Source organism: Tiliqua scincoides, chromosome 4, assembly GCF_035046505.1.
Source record: "Tiliqua scincoides isolate rTilSci1 chromosome 4, rTilSci1.hap2, whole genome shotgun sequence".
Taxonomy (NCBI): domain Eukaryota; kingdom Metazoa; phylum Chordata; class Lepidosauria; order Squamata; family Scincidae; genus Tiliqua; species Tiliqua scincoides.
Window position 1 is genome coordinate 84,801,223 of NC_089824.1, and position 24,913 is coordinate 84,826,135.

At 42.9% G+C, this 24,913-nt stretch overlaps 1 protein-coding gene across 1 annotated transcript in view; it reads left to right on the forward strand.

Moving 5' to 3' along the window:
* RNF152 (ring finger protein 152) overlaps positions 1-10,728 on the forward strand; it is a 50,411-nt gene extending 39,683 nt beyond the window's left edge. The window contains exon 2 of the mRNA XM_066625823.1: positions 8,828-10,728. Coding sequence (XP_066481920.1) covers positions 8,994-9,605 — 612 coding nt within the window. The 5' untranslated portion in view covers positions 8,828-8,993 and the 3' untranslated portion in view covers positions 9,606-10,728. The remainder of the gene's footprint in view (positions 1-8,827) is intronic.
* The last annotated feature ends 14,185 nt before the right edge of the window (positions 10,729-24,913 follow it).

The window sequence follows — 24,913 nt, forward strand, 5'->3', positions numbered from 1 at the left end:
AGCAAGGAACTGAAAATGGCAAGAATAAATTCCCTCTCCTTGTTCTAGTTGCTGTTTGTGGGTTGATACAGTCATTTCTTCTACACAAGGGAATAAACTCTTTTGTGTTTGTATGCTGCTGAGATACAGGGAAGTCTAAAAAGAAGGTGAACCATTTTTCCCCCATGGAGGATATTTGGAGAAATCAAATAGTTAACCCAGCAAATCCCTTTTAGTTTTAGCATAAATGAAACCCAAACTAATTGGTGACAACCTTTTAATTTTTAGTATTTTTTTTCCTGTTGTAAATTTGGGAACAAAACAAAACATTCACATCCTATTAATTTTTTTAGTGTGAAGAATTTTGCAATTAATTTTTCTGTTGAGAATTCATGCCACCTTCCTTTCTTTCCTCTTACCCCTGTGTCTCTCTTCTCTCCCCCCCCCCCATAGCCTTAAGGTGACAAGCACTGTCATAAATCATACATGGTGTATAATGGTTTCTAAGGATGCTTAATGTGTTTGGGGAGTTTGCATAATGAACCCTGCTTGAAAAAGGTGAAGCATTCTAATAGGCTGTCTTGCTGAAAGCAGCATATTAACCTTGCAGAGTGACAATGTATATGAACACATGCGCTTGTCTAAAGTTTGCAACTTCAGCATTCATTGTGATTATGTTAGCAACATGTTTGATGGCTTGGGGCAGCCATGGTATAGTGAATAACATTTACATTTCAGAAATGGGATAACTTTCAACCTTTTTTCTTTTTGGTGGGTGTTAGGTAACTATGCAAGGAGATTGTTCTGTATTGGTTTCAGAATTAGAAGAACTGAAGTTGATGTGGGGAAAAATTAAATTGAAAGGGGTCAGATCCCAGTGTGTTAGTAGCATGTGCATGATTGGTCATTTTACTGGTAAAAGGAGTAGTTTTCTTTAAGGTGATTACTGCAGGACTAGTTAATGATTCTGAGTTGAACAAGATTTTACTCATTCTGCTGAATATATATAGCTTGCCTTGGTGCTATAGCTTAGGGTAGTTATTAATAATTGGAGTGGTTTCATTGGGAGGGAGTGGTTTATTTTTTTAAATTTTAAGAAAAGAGTGTCCAATTAGAGTTCAGTTAAATCAGAAAAAAAAATTGAAAGGTAAAGTGCTTGGAATCATGACTGCACAGACTTGCGCTCCCTAGTTGCAGGCAAACAGCAGGAAATTGTTCACTGTTTGGACTTAGCATTATGATAAGAATGCTAACAGCAGCCCTGCTGAATTAGACCAAGGTGATTCCATCTGGTCCTGCATCCTGTTTCCAACAGTGGCAATTCAGTTGTGTCTCTCTCTGATATCCACAAGCAGGATATCAAGAGGCAACTCTCAGACCTGGTTTAGGCAAACAGCTCATCCCATAGTATAGGTGTTTCTGTAGCACAACAGAATCCAGGTGGGTCATCTCCTATTTAAATGTTTCTCTTTGGGTTTAAAAAATATATATAAGAAAATTAGCACATCATAAAGAAGAAAAGGCCAGAATGCTTCTACCTAGGTTTGTTACCTACGTAGAGGGAACATTCAAACATGTACTTATCCATCTGTACTGTGATGTGGTAGAGTCCAAAAACAATTGAGCTATTTGTCTAGACCAGACCACAGTCTGCGATAAGATGGTTGCCATAAATCATTATCTCTGACTGAGGCTATTTGAAGAGTTATTAGCCCGCAAAAATATTTTCTAACTTGCTTCTTTATACGTGCTCGTGTCTTATTTTTTTTATGATGGCAACCTGAACCAGGCTGTTCCGGAAACTGTCATAAAAGCTTTCTTTCTTGCTTTGCCTCAAGGTGAAGTTGTATAGTACTTACTACAGATGGCCAGGGAAATAGATGTTTGCAACCTCTTTCTTGTAGGTCAAAGCTAGGCTAAGATACTGGGAACCCACTGTAATGTTGTTAAGAGTACAGGTGTGCTTAACAATGGGTTAAGTGATGCCTGATGCTAAATGATGTCACCTGTAAGCCCCTGGAGACAAAGGGAGCTGTGCTCCTCTCACCTCCCGTGGCTTTTCTGAGTCCTGCAGAAGCAGTGAGCATCCATGTGCTGCCTCTGTGAGGCTCAGAATGGCCAAAAAGGCTGAAAAATCACAACTTCTGGTTTTCTCAGGAAACCTGAAGTGATTTTTTTTGCCTAATAAGGCATTTGGAGGCTTTCCCCAGGCCTTCAAATGCCTTATAAGGTGAAAAAGGTCATTTCTGGTTTCCTGAGAAAACCAAAAGTTGTGATTTTTTTTGGCCTTTCTGAGCCTTGCAGAGGCAGCGCACAGATGTGCGCTTCCTCTGTGGGGCTCAGAAAAGCCCCTGGAGCCGAGGGGAGCACAACTTCCTCTGCTCCAGAGGCTTGGGCGGGGGACGGGACAGTGATCGGCAACAGACCATCGCATATGCAGTCCGTTGCTGGGCAGAACATCGCAAAGCAGCATTCACCCGTGCTACATAAAGGTAATAATAATGTTTATTTATGAACATTAATAAATAATAAAATTGTGTTCTTTGACTCTCTCATCCAATGGTAGGGGTGCTACATTTTGCTCTATCTGAAGCTTTTTAACAGTGAAAAACAGTTATTACCTTATGGATTTTTTTTTTCTTGCATATGATCCCTAAAATGCTATGTGAATGTTACTTTTAATAATCTGGCAGTGTGGGTGTAGGTGAGGAGTTGGTAATGCCAATGAGCATTCTAGAAAGTGCATCTTTGCCCTGCAAAACGGATGAAAACAACTGCTGCTATAAGCCTTGTGTATGAAAACATACCTATAGAAAGTGGATTAGAAAAGTTTAGTCTCAACACACATATATCCTGGATTCCAGCTAAAATATTTTGTTAAAAGTGCCCCACTGATGTTTTGCATACTCATCCATTTGTTTTACGGGGTTCCGCTGCTGCAAGAATAATCTTATCTCTCTGTTTCTCAACACGCCTCTGCTTAGTCATCCTTCTTATATATCCATGCCTGTATATTTTGAGTATTCTCACTTATTGGATCCAGTTCTGCATGTTTGCAATGAATTTTCACATCAAAGAGGAGGGAGGGAAGGCCACGCCAGGCAAGTGATTCTCTCCTCACTCCGTTTTGCTGCTAACGCTTCTCGTTTTCAATCGGTTGGTGCTTTCTTTCCATGGTTTTTCATACTCCGTTAGCTTTTATTAACATTAGTAGATGTAGCTCAGCCCTGCAGAGCTTTCAGCTGCTATCAAATCTTCACTAGCCAAGGATATTAATCATGATTCTGGTTGTCTCTGTCTTTTGGTTTCACTTGAGTGTCACTGCCTCGCAGCTCTCCCCTTTCTCCGTCCTTTACGAGTCCTAAGGATACCCCTGACTGTCTTCTCTAGCTCTGGGTCTTCTCTGTCAGCAGGATTTTCTTGGCTGTCATCAGATAATCCAAAGTACTAATGATAAAACAATGTTTTTTGACTGCTGCTGAAGTCAGCGATGCCCTCATATGAAACCTGGCTGGCTCTGGAAAGCCTTGCAGAACTTTGTGATTGGAGTTAGGAATATACAGTACGTGCATAATTTTCAGCTTCTAGTCTCCATAACCTTTGGGCTAACTCTTTGCCATGTTTCACTCTGAACTTCTCTCTATCTGTCTATCCCAGTCTAGTGTGGTGCTTAAAACACAGCTGGAAATATCAAGTTTTTTTTTCTTTCATGAAGCCAAACAGCTCTGAAAATGCATGGTCATGTCTGACAGAGAGCCAGTGTGGCCTGCTAACTAGAAGCACTTTTTTTTTTTCTGGCAACAACCAGAGTGAATGAGCTCATGAAGGCAAAGGGGTTGGGATTTTGCTGGTTGGCCCTATTCCAGTCCTCCAGGCATTAATCCAGACTAGTGCACAGTGGTATATGCAACCTATGAGTGTGGGGACCCTGTCCATGCAACCTATAGCTTAGATTTCTCAGGGTACCACACAGTGCAGATGGGCTAAGCATATTGGTTCCATGTGCTGGTAATCATGAACACACAGTGAGCAGGTTTGGTTCTGGTCTCCATGTATTCATTCACCTTGGATTGCCTGAAAAGGGCTAGAGCAGAAATAGCAAACTTGTTTCATACAGAGGGCTGAAGTTAGCATTCATTGTGCCTGTGAGGGCTGGAAGTGACATCATTAAATGGAATGTGACATCATTGAGCAGATGATGGCCAGAAATAAGCACTTGGTTCTCACATAGAACCTCATTAGCTGCAAATGACAGAAGAGAAAATGTGCAAATCTTTTCCATATTTTCAAGAGAGCCCAATTATAATGGGAGCAGTATAAATTGCTTTTGAAGGCCACATTTGGCCCATAGGTCTTATGTTTGACACTCCTGGGCTAGAGTGTCTCTCCTGAACTGGAGAGACTTAGGTTCAAATTCTTGCACAGCCATTGGGCAATACCTGTTTCTTCATCTAACCTGCCTGAATAAGAGCTGGCGGGAGTCCATATATGATGCCTTGAAGTTCTTAGAGGAAAGATAGAATAAATAAATGTTGCATAAGTTATTGGATTTCTAAATATCACTTTGTGCGTTGTTACAAGCTGGGTCATCTTATTATAGAAGAATTATTGAAGATTGTGCAGCTTGCTCAAGCGTTTCACAGAAACATCACTTGTGCAGTATAGGCCCAGAACTGAGCCAATGACTTGTGGCTCTGGTAGCAATAACAACTGAAAAAGAGAAGCAAAGTGTTGCAGAAATTGTTCTGTTAAGGGAGGTGGTTGTATGGGGTGCAGTGGTAAGAGGAGGAAACCTACAGCAGTCATCTTCTTGTCCTGTGAAAAGTAGAGAGGTATTTGAGGGTTTTGCATCTCGGCCTGTATATGCATAGTTTTATAAAAGTTTTCAGTAGCAAATGTTATTAACATTCAATCGGTTACTAGAGATATTCTTTGGGGATAATGGCTTCTGGAAAGTAAGACTCACCATTGGCTAGGTATTGCTTTCTGCTCGTCACAGTGGCGCTTCTGCATTTGTACACACTTGAGCCTTTCGTTATTTCCATAAAGAATTTTATAAAGACATTAACGCAGAAATCTTATAAGGACTTACCTGGAATTTATGTCTCATGAGGTGCAATGGGGTTACTTCTGAGTAGATTGCCTTGCCTTGGATTGTGCTGCAAGTTTACATGGTCCTGTAGGCTCTGTTTGCAGGAGGAAGTTATACCTTTCTTGCCTCTTGATTCGTTCTGGGGTAGAGGAAGAATGGCAGGAAAATCCTGCCTGTTATTCGATGACTCTAGTGTAGCAATTTTCAACATTTTTCATCTCATGGCACACTGAGAAGTCACTAAAATTGTCAAGGCATACCATCTGTTTTTTTTTTTTTAACAATTGACAAGTTACACTACACTGCTGGGGCTCACATCCGCCAATGGCCCTACTAATATATGACCCTCCCTAAAACTCCCGCAACATACCAGCAGACCATTTGTGCTGCAGCTCAATAGTTAAAAATTGCTTTTCTAGTGCAGAGTTATACAGGTGTGTGCCACTTAATGACGGGGATATGTTCTCCAATCCCTGTTATGCAGTTAGGTTGTTAAGCGAACAATTGGCCCAATCTAGTGCCTTTGTTGTGTAAACAGACACTTCTAGCCAGACACCTGTTGGCTGTACAGGCTACTAGAGACCAATTGCTTCTTCTTTGCATTAAGAGCCACTTTGTTGTGTAAACAGGCACTCTGGTGCAGGCTGTGGGAGACCTGATTGCCTCATTAAGAGCCTCTTTGTTGTGCTTTGACCAGCGTTGTATATGCGGTCCATCGTTAAGCAGAAGGTTGTTAAGTGGCACATGCCTGTACTTGCATTTCACTGAAACAATTGTGCATTGGTGCCTGGGTACCATCTTATTAGGCGCTGCCTCAAAGAGAAAAGATCAGGGCTATGACCTTTAGGCTGCATGTCAACTTTATGTAGCAGTCAATGAGGACAGCTCTTTCTGGTTGCATGGGGAGTTTGGGGCAGCTCTGCCTGGAGTCCCAAGAGCTGCTGCTAAGTGGGCAAGAGGCCTGGGAAAGTGGTGGCCCTCATATTTGGCAAGGGGACGGCAGCCGTCCCTGTTCATTCCAACATAGCATCCCTCTCAGTGACTGTTGCAGGTACAGTATTCCCTTTTTTTGGTTTCTTTTTAGAGGATGGCACCCTTTGGCACAAGCTTTCATTATCTCGATTTTTAAAAAAATGTTTTTAAATTGCTTTGTGAACTTTTTGTTGAAAAGTGGTGTGTAAATATTAATATTTAATAATGACTTGAGCGTTAGGTAAGGGTCAGTACAAAGCTGGCATTCCGAGTGTCGTCTGATAGAACAAATCTTTGTGTATACATAATTTAAACTGGATTGTGTGGCATGAGATTTTAAAAGTAGCACTACTTACTCCTAGAAGAAGCTTGCTTGCTTGCTTCCCTCATTTATGTAATTATAATTTGATGTTGGTTGAAAGATGTACTGTATATTGCAAAATAATTGTTTTCAGTTTTCTACTATAAAAACATCTACAAAGTATGTTTAATTTTATCTTTTACTTTTTCCTGGTCTTCCTCTTGTGTTCTGCACAATTTATGTCTCTTGAATCTGAGGATCTATCCATGCAACTGATTAAGTGGTAGACTCCTGTGTAGTAGAATGGTTTGTTGCATTTTAGGCTGTGGTTGGGGGGATCACAATTCAGAATGCTACCCTCCCACCAGTACAAAACTAGGTCATACAAATTTTAGTCCAGCTTTTCTCCCCATTGTGCCAGTTTCTTTTCAGGGAGGAGGTGGTAGTGGTGGTTGTTTTTTTAACATGGTGAACATTAAAAACAGTTTTCCCTCCCTCCACACACCCCTGCAATCTGAAGTGGTACAATCTATTTTACTGTCTTGTGCATGCCTGCTTAGATCCAGACTGTTTCTATTTTGTTATACCACTTGTACTTTGACCTTTCACTTCTATTTGGCTACTTCCTCAGGCTGTATTTTCTTTTTATGAACTTTAATGTAATTAACCATACTGCTTATTAAGATAAAATGATATGATATCCTACAAATAAAACATCAGCATTGGCAGAGAGTGAGATAAAATGAGGTTGATCCTGATCATGTATTCCACTTAACTTTTCATTGTGTTGGAGTAAGCAAAAAGGCTTTTCTTTGAAGTCAATGTAGTTAAAAATTTATTTGTGGAACTTCAACCTTTTCACCTTTGCCCATACAAAAAATAAATGGGATCAGGTCCTTTGTCTTACCCACTTGGTGGATGTGTGCCAGCTAAACAGCAAGTTTTGTATGCTTATTGTGTTGTGATTTTTAGGGCTTAGGAAGGAAGACAATGGTCAGGTGAAAAGGAACGTTTCACTTATATACAGGAACTATGTGGTTTGGATCAGACTTGCAGAGCCATGTGGGAAGATGTCACAGTGAAGTAACTCTTGTGTTGCTAGCATTGTGTCAACTCCATCCAGTGTGTCCCAGAATATGTCTGCAAGGGTAGTATGAGAGCGTGATATTCTGTCACCTCTGTCAGGGTCAGGGGGAGAAATCTGAATGGAAAAAAATTTGTCTTGTGGTATTCATTGTTTTGTTCAAGGTGTTAAGCCATTTCTGCCCAATGTTGCATGTATACAACAGGAATCAAATGTGTGCAGCTGTGGGCTGGGCAGAAATGGGTTAAGGAAGCTTTTTCCTAACATCTGCAAAGCCCCAAACCTCCCTTTTTTTGCTTTCTATATGCAAGCCATTTTTTTTTGTTTTGTTTCATAGTTAGGTCAGCATGCACAGAATCAGACTGTTAGTCTGAAAGATATTCTTCAAATATCTTTATAATGGTCTAGGGCAGGGGTGCTCAATAGGTGGTTCGCGATCTACCGGTAGATCACGAGGCAAAATGAGTAGATCTTGGAGCCCTGTCTCTCCAAACTGTTAATATGTCAGTTTCGTCTAGTGACTAGACGAAACTGACATATTTAGCTGAACTAAACTGACACGGAAACTGACACTTTAGCTGCTCTTCAGGCATGCAGCAACAAAACTGACGAAACTGACTAGACTCCAGCAGGGGCTCCATACATTAAAGGAGGTTTCTGTCAGACGCTTCCTTCCCCCCTGGTAGATCTCCGGGCCTTGCTGGGTTTCAAAGTAGCTCTTGAGCCAAAAAAGTGTGAGCACCCCTGGTCTAGGGAATCACAAACCCAATATGTGCGCTCTTTTTTTTTTTTAAATTCACCTAATGCCCTTGAAAGCTAATGCCCATGAAACTAATGTCCTTGGTTTAATAATAATAATAATAATTAATAACTTTATTTATACCCCGCCCTTCTCCCCAGAGGGACCCAAGGCAGCTTACAATAGGTTAAAAGCAGATTAAGGTTTAGTCTCACTTAGGAATGTGGGGCTGTGGTAATCCTGCCACTGTGCCACCCCGGGCAAGCCTAGAAGAGCCACCCCCCTCCTGCCTCCAGAGGGCCTTAAAACATCACTTCTGGTTTTCAGAGAAAACCAGAAGTGATGTTTTAAGGCCCTTTGGAGGCCTTTTAAGGCCTTCTGAGGGTGGGGGAGTCTGCATGCAGCCTCTTTGGCCCTCAGAACACCTCCGGATGGGGAGGCAGCAGGCACCCCCAGCCATGCCACCTGGAAGCACTTGCACCTGTGGATGCCCCAGGTAAGTCACTGATGGGTGAAGGAAGAGGGGAAGTCCCACTTATCAGTTTTTGGCAAAGTCTGAGCAGCCCTTTGTGTCAATGAAAGGAAGTGCTGGATTTATTTTACTTAGTCTCTTAACTGTTCTTTTAAATTAACTCTTGCTCATTTACATTTTCCTCTCAGATATTGACGGATTCCGAATCAGATGCTTCTTATCTCCTTTTGTTTGATGGTAGAATACAAAGTAGTCACTGAGGGAAGATAAAAACAACTCTGAGCGTTGGATTTTAAACTGGACTGCAAGACGACGTGATACCTCCTCTGTCTTTGTTTTGCCGGTTGAACAATAATGGAGACTCTATCCCAGGATACTCTGCTGGAATGTCAGATTTGTTTCAATTATTACAGCCCTCGACGGAGGCCCAAGTTACTGGACTGTAAACACACTTGCTGCTCAGTTTGCCTTCAGCAGATGAGGACCAGTCAGAAGGACCTGAGGTGTCCATGGTGCCGAGGTATCACTAAACTGCCACCCGGATTTTCTGTCTCCCAGCTGCCAGACGACCCAGAGGTCATTGCTGTGATTGCGATACCCCACACTTCAGAGCACACTCCAGTCTTCATCAAACTTCCTAGCAATGGGTGTTACATGTTGCCCTTGCCCATCTCGAAGGAGAGGTCCCTGTTGCCAGGAGACATTGGCTGTCGCCTCCTGCCAGGCAGCCAGCAAAAGTCCGTCACTGTGGTGACGATCCCAGCCGAGCAGCAGCCATTGCAAGCTGGGATCCCACAGGACCCAGTAGATGAGGAGCAAGACAGGAGGGGCATAGTGAAAAGCTCCACCTGGTCGGGAGTTTGCACCGTCATCCTGGTGGCCTGCGTCCTGGTCTTTCTACTTGGTATTGTCCTTCACAACATGTCCTGCATCTCCAAGCGTTTCACTGTAATCTCCTGCGGTTGAAAGGAGGCTGCAGTGGCAGTACTCCTGTGGGCTAATTTTAGGGGCTTGGGAGGGTGGTTATGGTGGTGGCAGGATGCGATGAGATGAAGCACTGTCACCTGGGCTGTTCTGCAGTACTGAGTTATTGACACCAGGCAAGCTGGTAGATAGTCCATAGTCTGCTTTCAAAAAAAGTAGGACAGTGAAACCTGTTGGTGGATTGTGGGGCATGTCCAATGCTTGTCGACTGGTAACGGTATCAAGGAAGACTGCATGTATCACCATAATCACTTAACAAATGAGCTGTATTTATAATGATTTCATCATGTCATGAGATTAAAGATGTCTATTTAGCTGGTTCTACTGTACAAGTCTAGGACATGATCTCTCCCTCTCTCTCTTAACAGAGTAGTCAATTTACAAATCAAAATGCTGTATGTTCAAGTAGAATTAAACATCAGAATTATGAAAGTCAAGCTACCCAGTATTTTTCCAGACTTAGAGGAAGCATAACTCTTTTTCTCAACAGCAAATGTGGAAAATTGTGAAAAGTTAAGTAGACATTTAGTCAGTAAGGCTTTTTGTATCTTTTAAATTGCACATTAATTAAAATGGTTTTAAGCAGCTGCGCCATAGTTATAGAAAGGAAACATTTTTTTAAAAGCATTGGAAGAATTTTGGATGCAATCTTTGTGTGTGTTTATGTGCATTCTGTTTTCTTTCTGTAGTTTAAAGTGACTTTTTCTTTGGACAATAGAAATGAGACCCAGGCACAGAAGAAATAAAGGAAGCTAGGAAGGATATTTCCATATCCAGCCAAAATGTCTGTAATTCTACTTGAAAATGTAAATGCTGAGCATTCTGTTTAAAGCGCACACAATAAGTGTGTTAGATGGGTTTCTTTAAAAACCTGTGCTTCAGGAGCTAGTAAAACTGTGGCATAAGCAAGGCACAGGCTGACCTTTCTGCAAGGGTGGCATACCGAATAGCTGTTGAAGGCTTTTGTTCCTATCTGGTGGCCTGTCCTTTTTTTGAATGCAAGTTGGAAGTTGTGTTACCAAAGGAAGCATAATTTGGGGACAATTCTAGGATTGCTTATTCATTGTTGGAAGTGCGAGATGCTAATGGAGGTTATAATTGTGATACCAAGTACAAATAAAACAGTTGTGTGGTATACCCTATCACCAAAAGTGTTTACAGTGTGAAAAAAAAATTACTATTTCATAAAGAAAATAGGGGACTGATAGATGCCATGGTTGGTTACCCAGGTAAAAAAAAGTCAGGGAAATGATTATCTCCTAAAGGAGGATGTGATAAAACAGGGGTGCTCAATAGATGGATCGCGATCTACCGGTAGATCGCGAGGCAAAATGAGTAGATCACGGAGTGCCGACCCCCCCTTCAGGTGCCTCTGGGAGGAAACGCTGGGAGTAAGGCCCATTGTACTCAATGGGGCTTACTCCCAGGTAAGTGTGGCTAGGATTGCAGCCTCACAGCCTAATCCTAGGCATGTCTACTCAGGAGTAAGTCCTGTTATACTCAGTGGGGCTCAAGGTACACCAACATACATTGTACACATAAATGTTATATGTTATGATGGCGCGAACATTGTAAAAAAAACTCTGGTAGATCTCCGGGCCTTGCTGGGTTTCAAAGTAGCTCTCAAGCCAAAAAAGTGTGAGCACCCCTGGATAAAAGGTCAAACACCATACTGGATTGATGTATCTTCCCAAGATGGGCATTGGCGCATTTACCCCTTTCTGCAAATTGGAGAAAATTTGCCATTATTCAGTCAAAATGTAACACTTGCATAAGCAGGGGGTAGAATATAGTTCAAAACTGGTGGCTTGTGAACAGTCTGATCTTGTTGAGAAAAAAACATGAACTTGCTTTAGTGGTCTAGACCAGTGATTTTCAACCTTTTTCATCTCACGGTGCACTGACAAGGCACTAAAATGGTCAAGGCACACCATCAGGTTTTTGACAATTGACAAGGTACGCCATGCTGCCAGTGGAAGGGTCACATCTCCCATTGGCCCTACTAATAAATGACCTTTCCCCAAATTCCTGTGGCACACCTGTGGACCACTCGTGGCACACTAGTGTGCCACGGCACAGTGGTTGAAAATGGCTGGTCTAGACAGTCAGGATTACCAAGGCTGTTGATTCATGTTGATCCTAAATGACTAATCTCTTTTTGTACAGCTGTACCATCTTGCTCACTTTCTCAGGATGCTGTTTGTATGCTGGAAAGTATGACCTCTGTCCAATGGGAGGACCCGGTTTGTTTGGCTGCTTATCCTGAGATGAAATAAAGACAAACCAGGATCACATCAATCAAAAACTTTACATGAACTCCTGGATGTGACAGTAGGACTGGGAGAGGGAGCAGGTACAAATTACCAGGGCTAGGTGGTTCAGAAGGGGGCCTGGTGCCCCACTATGCGGCATATGTTTTTGCCTTGAATAAAGCATTTTAGCCAGTCCGCCCTTACTGGGGAGGGGGCTGAATTTTTTTCCATTGGGGACTGAACGCGCTCTTGGTGGCCCTGTTTGATAGCCAATGGCTCTGAAAGTGACATGGGTCTCTACAGCAGCATTGGCAGGTCCCAACAAATGCACTCTTCCCCCTTCCCAGTCCAGTTTTTGTGTGCTAGGAAATGAAATTTGGACCTACTTCCCACTTGCTTCAAATCACTACAGTGCTGACAACTGCATACCCCTCCACTTGTTATGTGTTGGTGGAAGCTATTGGGATAGTCTCCTTTGTCCTTGCAGACTTATTTCTCCATGATCCCTCTGTGGGCCTACATAAGCTTGGACTTGACACCCTCTATTGTTCAAGCTTCTTGGTCCCCTAGATAAATTTCACCAGATGTGGCAACACGTGGTTTTGAGTTACTCTAAGGAGGCTCATTTCTTTCCCTTTAATATGGAGCCAAGCTAAATAATTGGAAAAAAGACAGTGCAGCCTTTTCTAGAATGCCACTTTTAGTTTGCAAATAAGGGATTGCATGTTTTAAATGCTCCCCCATTACAAGAAACACCCTGTCTTATAGTCTTGGCTCTTCTACTTTTACCACCCTCAGTTGCCAAAACGTCTCTTGTTCCGTCCTTCCTTCCTTCCTTTCCATTCCTTATGAGTGGAACTCCCTCCATGATACATATATTTGATGTACCTCAAGTGGTGGACCTGCATTGGGGGGGCCCTGAAACCTGAATTGTTATGGGGGGGCCCTTTGCAACCAGCAATGAACCTACATGTAATGCTTAAAATTAACCCAAATGGGCATAGTTTTTATTTCATTAATAGCCATTGAACTAAGGTTCTCCTGGGGATCAAGACCACAGTGGAGTGGGCATATGGGGCTTTAACCCTGCTGCCCATCATGGTCATGATCCTGTGAGAGGCTCAATTGGCCCATTGGTACCAAAGTTCCACAGCAGCCACTTCTTCCATCACAGTGATAGAGCTTTAAGAAGCTCTTAAAGTAACACACATCCTGTTCTTTTTGGATCACTGTCAGCTTACCCATAAACAATTGTTGAACTGAAGAAAACACATGTAAACGTGCCTTGGTCCGAATTCCTGTGACTTGATTTTTTAAAAACTCAGTGTAGTGCTTATGATACAAAGATGAAGGCATGCCATTGACTTGTCTGCTGTGTTTCTATAGCAAGCCAAAAGAGGAATACTTCAAAATTCGCTCTCACAGGATGAACTCTTCATGGACTGATTTCCTTCAATTCAAATAGTTTTCTTTATTAAGTGTCCAATACCATGTGATATTGCTGGATAACACAATTCTAGCTAAACACATTTGGGATTGCATAAGTCAGTGAAGGTGCTGTAATGTTTCTAAACATAGGTTGACCTATAGTGTACGTTGTTGTATGGAATTTAAGGCTCTGTACATTTCATTCTTTAGTTTCAGCTTTATAATTTGCCTTGGCTTCAGTTGCATGTTTAAAAGGTGACCTAACATAGCACACACTTTGTTCTGCATTTGAAAACTGCAGTAGACTGTCCATTACTTACCACCACACATACAGGCATAACACCAAAAAGATGCTCTATTTACAAATTGTATATTTGATAGCATGTCCCCCACAGGCAAACATCATCTTTTGTAAGCATGTGCAAGTATGTTAACTGATTTTTTTTTTGGCCATGGTTTACGCTTAGGCTTTTGCTCATTGCCAGAGGAATTGTAATAGGGAGATGTTCTAATCCCTAATGCATATGGCATGAAATTAAGTCTCTCTCATGCTTTTGATGTTGAAAACCCATTTCCATATACATGAGCACATTTTAAAGAACTGTAGAACAGCACGATCCATAGCTTGCGTAACGTTTTAAGGGATGGGTCCTGCGTTGGACAGTTTTAATAGGACCTATTTTCCCATTTGGGGTGTGTAAGTGGGTGTAAGTTTTCCTACCACAGAGGTTGCTCAGAGGAAGCAACAATTTAAGAAAAACATGATTTGGGGTTGCAAGATAGATGGAAAGAAGTGAGGTTTGTCATTTGCCTAAGCACAGAGAATGGTCTGAATTGTTCTTTCTATATTCCGTTACTGACCTCTTCATGTATTACTGAAGACGCAGTCCTAACCAACTTTCCGGGACCAGGGTAAGGGCACAAACATTCCCTTTGAGGAGGCCTCCATGACTGCCACCCAACTGCAGGATGCAACACGTGCCCTACTGGCACAGATGTCAGTGTTGCAAAGTTGGTCAGGATTTGGGCCTTGGTCACTGGGTCAGATGCACACGTGAGGTGGAGAGGCAGAATCGACTGGGGCTCCCTGTTGTGTCTCAGTGGCAAATTCACATTTCTTTCCATATGATGCGTGAACTGTCTTTCTGAAGTTAATCTTGGCTAGGATCTAAGACCAGAAGCTACCTAAAAACCCTCTGAGGTTCTTAAAGTGAAGACAGAAGACAAATGAAAATACACCAAATGTGTGTTTATAGCCTTCTTCCAAATTCCAGATCAGGAATCTGTGATCCAACTAAAGCTGAAATACCAGAGACGGACGTATCAAGCTGTACCTACGCTAATTACTCTTTTGACCTTTCCATACTTGGCTCATTGAGATGTTTCATTAGGCCAGTTGAAGAATCTGTCTTTTTATTGTAAATAAATCCTTTTTAATTCCAGTACTACCAATGTATTTATGCAATCTGCAGCAAACCTGAAAATAAAGTTCAATTGACTCCTTTCACCAATATCTAAGATAACACATGGCTGCATGATCTGACTCTCTGTTGCTCCCTCTGCCCACAAAAGCGTGCAATGAATTCTCCTTGTTCAGATTAGAGATAAAAGACCAATAGACTACTTGTTGGTTGTGCATACTCTGTGCTGATGCAAAGGTGCTCTGAATGTATCCAGAAGGTGCAAGTGTTTTTATTACTGAGTCCTCTCTGAAATTAAGTCCAAAGGCTAAAATACAGCATCAGAAAAATGTGTGTTTAAAAAAAGGGTGTTAAAAAAAAAATTCATATGCATTTTTGTGTGCTGTTACAGCTGGTTCTAATGAACAGTCACCTGCCCTTCCCTAGAAAGTTGGCTCTTAGTGCACTATTTTTGTGTGAAGTGTGGAGAAATCCTGTTTGAAATTCCATTGTTGATACAAAATGTTCAAAAGCCTTTCACATAGGGCTTGAGATGATGATGATGATCTGACAGAAATGAACTAGAGGGGCTTGTATGTTACCGTACCGTATTCCTTGTGAATGCAACAAGTTAGACATCACAAACCTATGCAGGTCTACTCAGCAGTAAGCTCCACCTACTTTAATGGGACTTACTCCCAGGTAAGCATGTGTAGGATTGCAGCCTGAGACTAATTCATTCTTAATTTGTTCAATGTTAAGAAAATGGCTACCATCCTTTAATAAACCAAAGGTGCTAATTTTTGACTTTAAAAACTTCTGATACCTGAGTGTAGTCGGTTCATCAAACCTGGAAGAGATTGAGGCAAAAATAATATATGGAAGTAGGTATGGGAATAATGTTCGCGACAGCTGCCATTATGATTATGATACTATGTCACCAGCCACACTGTCACTTTGTGATCCTTGGAGGCTGTATGGGGTACTACGGAGATTCCATGCACACATATCTGTCGTATAAAAATGTATGAAATAGGCAGGATTCCATTACAGTGGCTGTGCTGCCCATTGCTTATTTAATATGCACCTCCACCAACTGTCCTTGTTTAGCAGAGCCGCTCTCAGTTTTTGAACAAACGGAGCCACTCTCTGAACAGAGCCACTCTCTGGTTCTTGTCTCGAATAAATTCAATCCCTATTTTTGCCTCTAATCCTTGTTAAAATTTTGTCAGGATGCTATGCTAGCATTGTCGTTCTTCAGGGTTCAGATCCTTTCCTGGGGTCTCTGCAAGTTAAATCTCTGCATTTTATCTCTAGTTCTCACGTATGCTAATGCACTTGCATGAGCGCTAAGGTGCCACTGGTGGGGTTCATTTTCAAGAGAATTAGTTTTATTTCTAGTATGCCTTTCACTAGAAGAATGAAGACTGAAAAGACAGTAGGCTAGGCTACTACAGAATAAAATGAGCGCAGCATGTAGAAGGTGGAATGTCACCTTCAGCGCAAATGTAGGTGAGACCATTTGGGCAGCCATCTTTGGTACGGGAAGGGGGGGTTACAAACATGGCCTCTGAAATAAGGAAGGTATGCTGTCTTCCTGTTAGGCAAGCAAAAGGGGCTGGCAGCTGCAGCCAGGCCTGTTCCCGTGAGCCAACATGGCTCCTCAGAACTAGTTGCCCACAGCACCTGCACTTGCCAATATTGCAGGACCAAGTGCAAGTGTTTTTGCCAACCAAGAGTGCAATCCTAACCCACATTCCAGCACCAACATAAAAGCAATGCAGCTCCAAGGTAAGGGAACAAGCATTCCCTTACTTTGAGGAGGCCTCCGTGAGTGCCACCAATCTGCAGCACACATCCCATTGGCACAGCTATGCCAGTACTGAAAAGTGGGTTACGATTTGGGCCCAAATCTACCAGTTTTGCTCTGCTTTATAGCAGGTTGCCCAGTATGCTTTCTAGGGAGGCCTGGATTACTGGGTAGACTGAATGTGCAAGCCAAACTAAATTTTGCGCATGCTTATTCCTAGAAATGGGTGAGTACTCATGAGGCACCTGCCCTCATATCTGTTGTGGCGCATGTTGTTTGACCGGCTTTTGCTACCTTGGTGTAGGGGTGAGGCCACTGTTCAAAGGAAAACCCAGAGATTGCCTGGACAGAGACCTAAAATGAGATTTTCAGCAGGGAAGTAGGCCTCAACCCCTAACTGGAATTGGAGTGGCTACCTATATTTCTATCCTGATAAGAATATTCAGTCTGGAGAGAGAGAAGGCTTTGTAAGTGTTAAAGAAGTAACCCTACCAGACAAGTTAGTGTTACAGCTGATTGAGAAGTTCAGTTATATTCCCTTCCTAGGTCCACCCTCTTCTTCTAGTCCAGGGATTGGCAACCTATCTGGTTCACCACCCCAAATCATTGAACCCATAGTCCCAAAAAGATATATCCACCTGGCCTGCAGTTATCCAAAAGAAGAATTCACGTTTGTAACTACATCTCTGTAAGGTTTACAGTATAAGCAGATCAAGGGCAGAAGTTTCCTTTGAGCATCATTGTCTGGAAATGTTTTCTCTGCACTGTGCCCATCTTTTTTTTAATTTTTATTTCTATGGCCTGATTGGGAAGTTCACACATGCATTTTTACTATTAACAGACCTGACATCTGGCCCCTATGCAGAAAAAGGTTCTGTAGAGACCCCTGATTTAGTCAGTTGCTCAGATCAGATCTACCCATGCAGCTGAATAAGATAAGAGGTGTAAAGTGCTGAGTGGATGGAACCACCTCAGATTGCAGTTGTGCAACACTCATAATACTCCTCTAAATGAAAAATATAAAAATTTCCTTGCAAGCAGGAATACTTAGAAACACAAAATCATAGAGATAGAAGTGACCCACAAAGTCATCTTGTCCAATCCCCTGCCTGTAAAAAGAAATTATCTGAGATCATCTCGAGAAGATGCATATTGAATCTTTTTGAAGATCTCTAGTGAGGCAGAATCCACCACCTCCTCAGCAATCTGTTTCACTGCTGAACCACCCTTACCATCAATAATTTCTTCCTGATGTTCAACTGAACCTGTCCTCTCTTATATTTTGTGCCCATTAGAACTAGTTCTACTCTCAGATAAAGTTGTGGACAAATTTACTCCGATATGACAGCCCTCCAGCTGTTTGAAGAGCACTATCATATCCACCCTCTCAGCCTTCTGTTCTCCAGGCTAAACATACCATGTTCTCTCAGCCTTTCCTCATAAGGCTTGTTCTCCAGTCCTCTTAACATCCATGTCACTCTGAACTCGCTCCAGTTTGGCTGCATCTTTCCTAAAGTGAGGTGGCCAGAACTGGACGCAGTACTCCAGATGAGGTCTGACCAATGCAAAGAAAATCAGAACCACAACTTCTTGTGACTTGGAACCTATGGTTCTGTTAGAACAGGCTAAAATTGTGTTGGCTTTTTTTGCAGCTGCATCACACTGACAACTCATATTCATCTTGTGATTCACTGCAACACCAAGATCCCTCTCGCATGTTATGCTGCCAAATCAGGTATCTACCATTCTATACCTGACTGGTTATTTTTATTCAAGTGCAAAACCTTTCATTTGTCCCTGTTGAACTTCATCTTGTTCATACTTCAGCGAGAAAGAGTCAATCGGGCAGCCAATCCTAACTAAATTCCCCAATCCAATGCAGCGGTGCTGGTGTAGTCTATACTGCATCCCATAGGAGAATTTAGGAGGTGGAAAGTCTCAGCATAAGGGGACATTTGTTCCCATGCCCTGGGGAAAGGCCCAGTCACCACTATGTATCAACTTGGACCTGCTCAGAAAGATGGAAAAGATATGGCATGTGCCAGTGTTGCCAATCCCACCCTCCTCCCAGGCCTGATCTGCCCACCCCTGCCCCTGTTGCCACTCCCTCCCCACCCCACTACACTTCTTCCTGCCTTTCCCTGTTCCTCCACCGTACAGCACAGAACCAACCCACTTTGGTGGGTTCCATTTCTTATGCTGGCACTGGTGGGAATGGTCTGGCCTTCCTGCTGGTGCTTCCTGAAGGTGCACTATTGCTTGATATCACATTTGTAACAGTGCTCTGCCAGTGTAGGGTGAGTATAGGATTGTGCCATTAGTTCTGTTTCTGCTATGTGAGTCTTTTTTACGCACAGTAAAATTGTAAGGAGACCAATCAGAATTGCAGTTCCTCATTTGTGGCATAAACTTCCTGCAACCTCATTCTCATACTGCCATGCTGCATGGGTAAATCTAGCCTCAGAGGCACAGGGCACACTATGTACCAAATGTGGTTGACAAACCAGGCTCCTCCGCACATGTGCTATAATGCAGGCTGTGTGCCTAAAAATGACCATGCCACAAACAGGGGTCCACTTGATATTGTCTTCTTCCCCTTGGGCTTTCTTCAATATGAAATATGAACCGGTCTCTGGACAGGCGTATGCACCTACTCATACACAGGGAGAATACCATTTTGAAATGGGTCTTTCCCCTCCGCCCCAATTCTTATCATTAAGCTGTTCTCATGTCAAGGTTTGGCAGTTTAACTTAATACCACGATGTTTAGTTGAGCTGTAGAACAGAAGGTTCAATATGCCTCTCTGCGAAAAGGGAATTTCTACTATATTTCATAAATATACACTACCTAGCTGTTTGTTATGCAATACAGTCTTGCTGGTTGGACAGGAGGATATGCAACTTTGTAATGTTATTCATAGATATTTGTTTGGGAAATACGTGGAGGCAGTTCAGTTCATGTGCCATGCAGCCAAGCAAATCCAAGAATTTGGGTACAAAGGGCATCTCGCTTTTTGTATTTATCAGGCTTCAGAATCTTTCACAAAACTGCAGTGGAATTTCAATATATTAGTGACCTTTACTTGATGCTATACAGCCCTTAGGCTTCACAAATGATGATGTTCATCTCTCTCTCTCTCTCTCTCTCTCTCTCTCTCTCTCTCTCTCTCTGTATGCGTGTATGGCTTTCTAGATTAAAAAAAAAGACACTGCAGACTAATATCGACCTAAGTCAAAGCAAATTACTTAACACCTTTTCAAACGACCGAATAAGCAAGTTAACATTTCAGGTGCAGTTCTTCATATCCTCCTCAAACACAGATTTAGCTCTTCTTTCAACTACAGCAATGCAACCCTGAATAAATATTCAATAGATGCATGCTGTCAAGGCATCAATAATTTCTCATCTTTTTAGAGTGGCTTTCTTTCTTTCTTCTTTTTGCTGAGTTATCTCTTGAATGAGACTACTTCTGGGAATTGTATAGGGTTTACCTCTGGAAGAAAAATGTCTCCAGGTTGTAGATAAAACATCTTTTTGTTTCCCCAGCACCATTGCTGCTCCTGTACTGGTTGATCATCTGAGGCCAGTACAGTACAATACACTGTAGAATAGTCGTTGCTAAAAAGAAAAATAACAAAATGGAAGAACTGGCTGATTATGTTGTTTTTGAGTTGTTAAAGGGGAAGGTTAATGTATGAAGACCAAATCAAAAAGTAGGATAGAAATCTCTCCTCCCTCCCCTTGTATGTATGTGTAGGCACAAGATGTTAGACGTGTGATAAATTTCACTAGTGAATCTCATGAGGCCAGTTTGAATGCAGAAGATATTTCATTAGAACCTTAAGCATAAAAGGCACAAAACTAGCACATTCAAATTGTTAGACTAAAAGCCATGCTTCAAATTACATTCATAAACACAAGGAAGGCTGTGTAATAACTTCCCCTTATTGGAAATACCTGCTGTGTATGTCTTGAGCAAGGGACAATTTGGAACATAAATCCCACAGAAGTTAATGCTCAAGCTATTGCATCTTTTGTGGTGGGACAAAGTGCATTTTCTGCCTATTTTCTTGCCTTTATTTTCTTCCCATCTGCTATCCCTTCTTCTTGATCAGAGCCTGGCAAGAGGCAGCAGCAGGAGTGTCTCTGGCAGAAAAGATGAAGGACTGACAGCCCAATCCTGAGCTGCCTGGGGTGCACAGCACCAAAAACGGCTGCCTCCGGATCCTGCGCGTCTCAGGCTACCGCGGGCGGCACCTCGGGAGAAGGGGACTTTCGTTCCCTTCTCCCGGGTAAGGGAAATAGCCCTGCAATGGGCTACTCAAGTTACTCAAGAGTAAAGGCGTTCTTGTAGGGCGCCAGACCCACACGAATGCGCAGGATCCGGTGGAGCGAAGCTTCACCAGACCCACCTCCCTCCCTCCCTCCCCTGGCATGCTTCCCTCCTGCCCCCGCCTCCCTGTCACGCCTCCTCCCCGCCCTCTCCGCCTTCTGTGTGCCTCCCCCTTTTCCAGAACGCATCCTTCCCGCTACCGCTTACTGTGCTGCGACTCGGTGGCCTGTGCAACTGCCAAGTGGCGGAGGACGGGCGCCCACCCTGCACTGGCCAGTGCTGGGCTAACATGGGTGCTGGCCCAGCAATAAGCCTCGCAAACGTGCCTTACGGCACTGAGGTCTGGACTGGGCTCTGAGGCTGCAATCTTTTGCACACTTTCCTAGGAGTAAGACCCATTGACTACAATGGGAGTTAGTTCTGAGCAAATATGCATAGGATTGGGCTGTGAGCAAGATATTGCCAGAACGTAACTGATGCCAGGGTGGACAGGCAGGAAAGAAGAAACAGGGTTGATTATAGGGTGATATGACGGAATTGGGCTTCCATAAGCAGGTGAACAAATTTTACACATCAGCATGGCAGGCCAGCATTTTCAGAGCTAGGACTTACACAAATATTAACTGAATTTTTTTTTTTGTCAATTAGCCTTCCTTTCTATCTGAATGTGTATTGTTTCACTTGGCTTAAGCAGAACTGGCTGTTTTAATTTAGCAAAACAATAATGATTGTAGGATGTAATTAGCAATTAGTAATGTGATTTTAGTGGTGTACAAAAGGATTGTAGTGTTTTGGTATCAGGAGGTCCTTTGCACAAGACCAACCTGCAGCAATAGACCATATTCTCTCTGGGTAAAACTGTGACCAGTTGTGCAACTGTCTGTATTGGTTACTGCTGAAACTTGATTTATCGGGCGTCTTTTGGTTTGAGACTTTTCTGCTTCTGTCTTCTCGACAGGTCAACTGCTCAAACCCGAAAAGCGCCTTCTGATTCTTCACTGTGAAATAGTAACTGCTGATCTTCCATTCTGCTCTTGCTTGTAAAAACCGCTGATCTTGCAACTTCCTCCTTGTCATGATGAATTACCCACAAATAAGCATCATGCTTCCTTGAGAAGTTTTGAGTGCTAGAAGTTAAGCAGCTCGATGCAGAGTGGTGGATTTTGCAAGTACATTTCATGAAGATCAACATCCTTTCATAATGTTTGCACACCGTGCTTCCTCTTGGCCGTTTCAATGCATTTCACCAATGGTTTCACCAATTTCACAAATGAACAGTGATGACGTCTGGCCATTGGAATAGTATGCTCTTAATTGACTAAGGAAACCAGAAATAAAGTTTTTTCACACTGTACAGAGATGATACTTTCAAGATAACCATCTCTCTCTTTCTCTGTTTTTCAAATGGATACAGTTACCACTAACATTAGTTGGAGTAGAGCCTTGGAGTGATGGGGGCATGATGATGATTGTGGCAGAATTGCTCTGATTTTGACCAGTTTTAAAATGTGCATGAGTGTGTTTCTGTTTGTTTCATCGCTCACCTCAGCTCTTTGAATACTCTGGCATCAAAAACTGGCATCAAAATCATATTAATATATGTGAACTAAAACAATTTCATTTTAACTAGAAGAGTGCTTAGACACAGACGTAAGCATGTCGACTATTGGGTATATTGGACTATCACTTGAAGAGGAAATGGAAAAAAAACAACAACAGGTGTTGTTCACTATGGCCAAAAGCCACAATGGAGTTCACCTTTCATAAACTGATGATTGGGAGGATCCGGCTGCCCCCACAAGCCCCCATTCAACGAGAAGAGAGTACCTGAATGACCCTTTCTGTGAGGTTGTCCTGCAGGCTGTGCAAATTGGCTGGTTGTTTAGCATGAGCAGTTTGCTGATGCTCAACTGAACTGCAGATGCTACAGGCAGTGGTGGGGAGTGGTTTGGAACCTGGCTGCATCTGGTAGAGCGAATGAATATATGGATTCTATGATGATTGCTCTTGTGGCATCTGCATAGCTTCAGGAACTGTGTTTGCACCGCCTAGTTGTCCCATGTCAATCCATTCATCTTGTTAGATTGACCCTGCTGCTTAGAGCAGATGCCTTTTCCAGACCATAGCTTCACCACTATCTGTTTTTTCTGGCTGCAGCCCCCCAAGTCCAAGGTCTCAGGCAACAATCTTTTCTGTCAAAACAAGGCAGGGAATGTCCAGTCATGAAGGGGGGGGGGAAATACTGCACTCCTATGTAAGTTGCTCCTCAGTTTTCATGCAGTGACATAGCTGAACATTTGCACCAACAACAGTGGTGGGAGGGGTAGGGACACAAATATATTTTCATGCCACCCTTTCCCCAGGGAGCTCAGGATGGCACACATGATTCATCCCCCCACTCATTTTAGCCTTGCTACAGCCATATGTGGTGGGTTATACTAGAGACCATGACCATGATTGAACTAAGATAACCCAGTGAGCTTTATGGCTGAATGGGGATTTGATCTGGAGCCTTCCTAGTCTACTATCAAGACTCTAACCCCTAAACCATGCTGGGTCTTTAGTGAACTAGTAAACAAACTCCAGTCCTTGTCATTGGGTCGTCACCAAAACAGTGGCATCATCAGAAATGGTTTGGTATTATGCACTAATATGATGCAGTCATCTGATGAATGGGGGAGGAGCAGTGTAGGGTGGTTCTGCAATATCAGCCCTCCCTCCCTGTTTCAGCTCTATTCCTGCGTGAACAGGAAAGCCGTTACTCCCAGCAGTAAAGGCAACATGAGAGCTGAGTGCCTCTTCCCCCTTTCCGACACTGTGCTGCAGCAACAGTTTGGAATCAGAATTCTGCCGGGATATTTAGGAGCAGTGCTTTCCCCCAGTGATCCTTCCTGCCAGTTGCCATTGCTTCTATTTGAACACAGGCCACGGGTGTGATGTCTATGGTAAGTGCTGAGTTGCCTTGTAGAAGCAATCTAGGCAGAAGCGGTGAGCGAGTTTTTGCCCAGGTGGTAGCATGGCTTGGTGGCGGCACGACCCAGAATGCTGCCCCTTGCCACCTCTGCACAATTACAAAAAACCAAAACCCACCTGCTTCCCATGCTCCTTGTGTGGCTTCTTCCATTGTAGAAGTGCAGGATTTCTGGTTTAACTTAAAGGGACTGCATAAATGAAAAAGCTCCTTTGTTCTCATGCTCCCTGTAAATCAAACCAAAAGTCTGTGTTTGAAGAAACTGTGCAACGAGCAAGGTAAGGAGGCAAATGATCCACCTTCTGCTTGCTTTTAGTGGCCAGAAAGCAGAACAGTGCAGGATGTGTCCATTGCAGGCAGGAAGGAGGCAGTGGCAACAGCAAACTTGGGGTGAAGGACACTGAATCCACTATCCTCTCACCCCCCCCCATGCAACCTGCATCACCTTGCCTAATGGATGAACCACCACTGGCATGGCTGCAGGGAATAGATCCATGAGTATTGTCTTTCCCAGCAGCAACAGATCCACTAAGAGAGCCATCGAAGAGACATTTTGGCTCTCGCATACACCTAGCCATGCAGGGTTGGTTAACTGCTTTTTACGCATGTGGTTATATGAGCAAACAGAAGTGGAACAGGTTGGGACTGGAATCCTAGAGAGCCCAGTTTCCAGATCTTGCTTAATGTGAAAGCCCCTCAGAGGCCTAAGAGGTCTGTTTCCCAACATCCTAATGGCCTTGCAGGCAACCAGCACTAAATAGTTGACCCTTGCACAAGTTTACTGTCTAGACTGTGGCCAATAAATATGTATCCAAGATATCTGCTGTAACAACAAACTCCTCTGTGATAACGTCTCCAAATGCTTTGGAAACAAGAAGAAAGCCTGTGAGCAGAATACATTAATTTTGCATGTGTCTTGGTTTTTTGGGGTGGCCTTTAGCAGGTGCCTGTTGTTATTGTTTCCCTTTTGTCTTGCCTTTTTCTCAGTATTTTTTCCCCAGTGCCCAAGAAAAAAAACATTCACGGGACAAGGGGGGGAACAAGCACAGCTATTCTTAATTCAGGTCATGCTTGTACCATCTGCTTCATATCTAT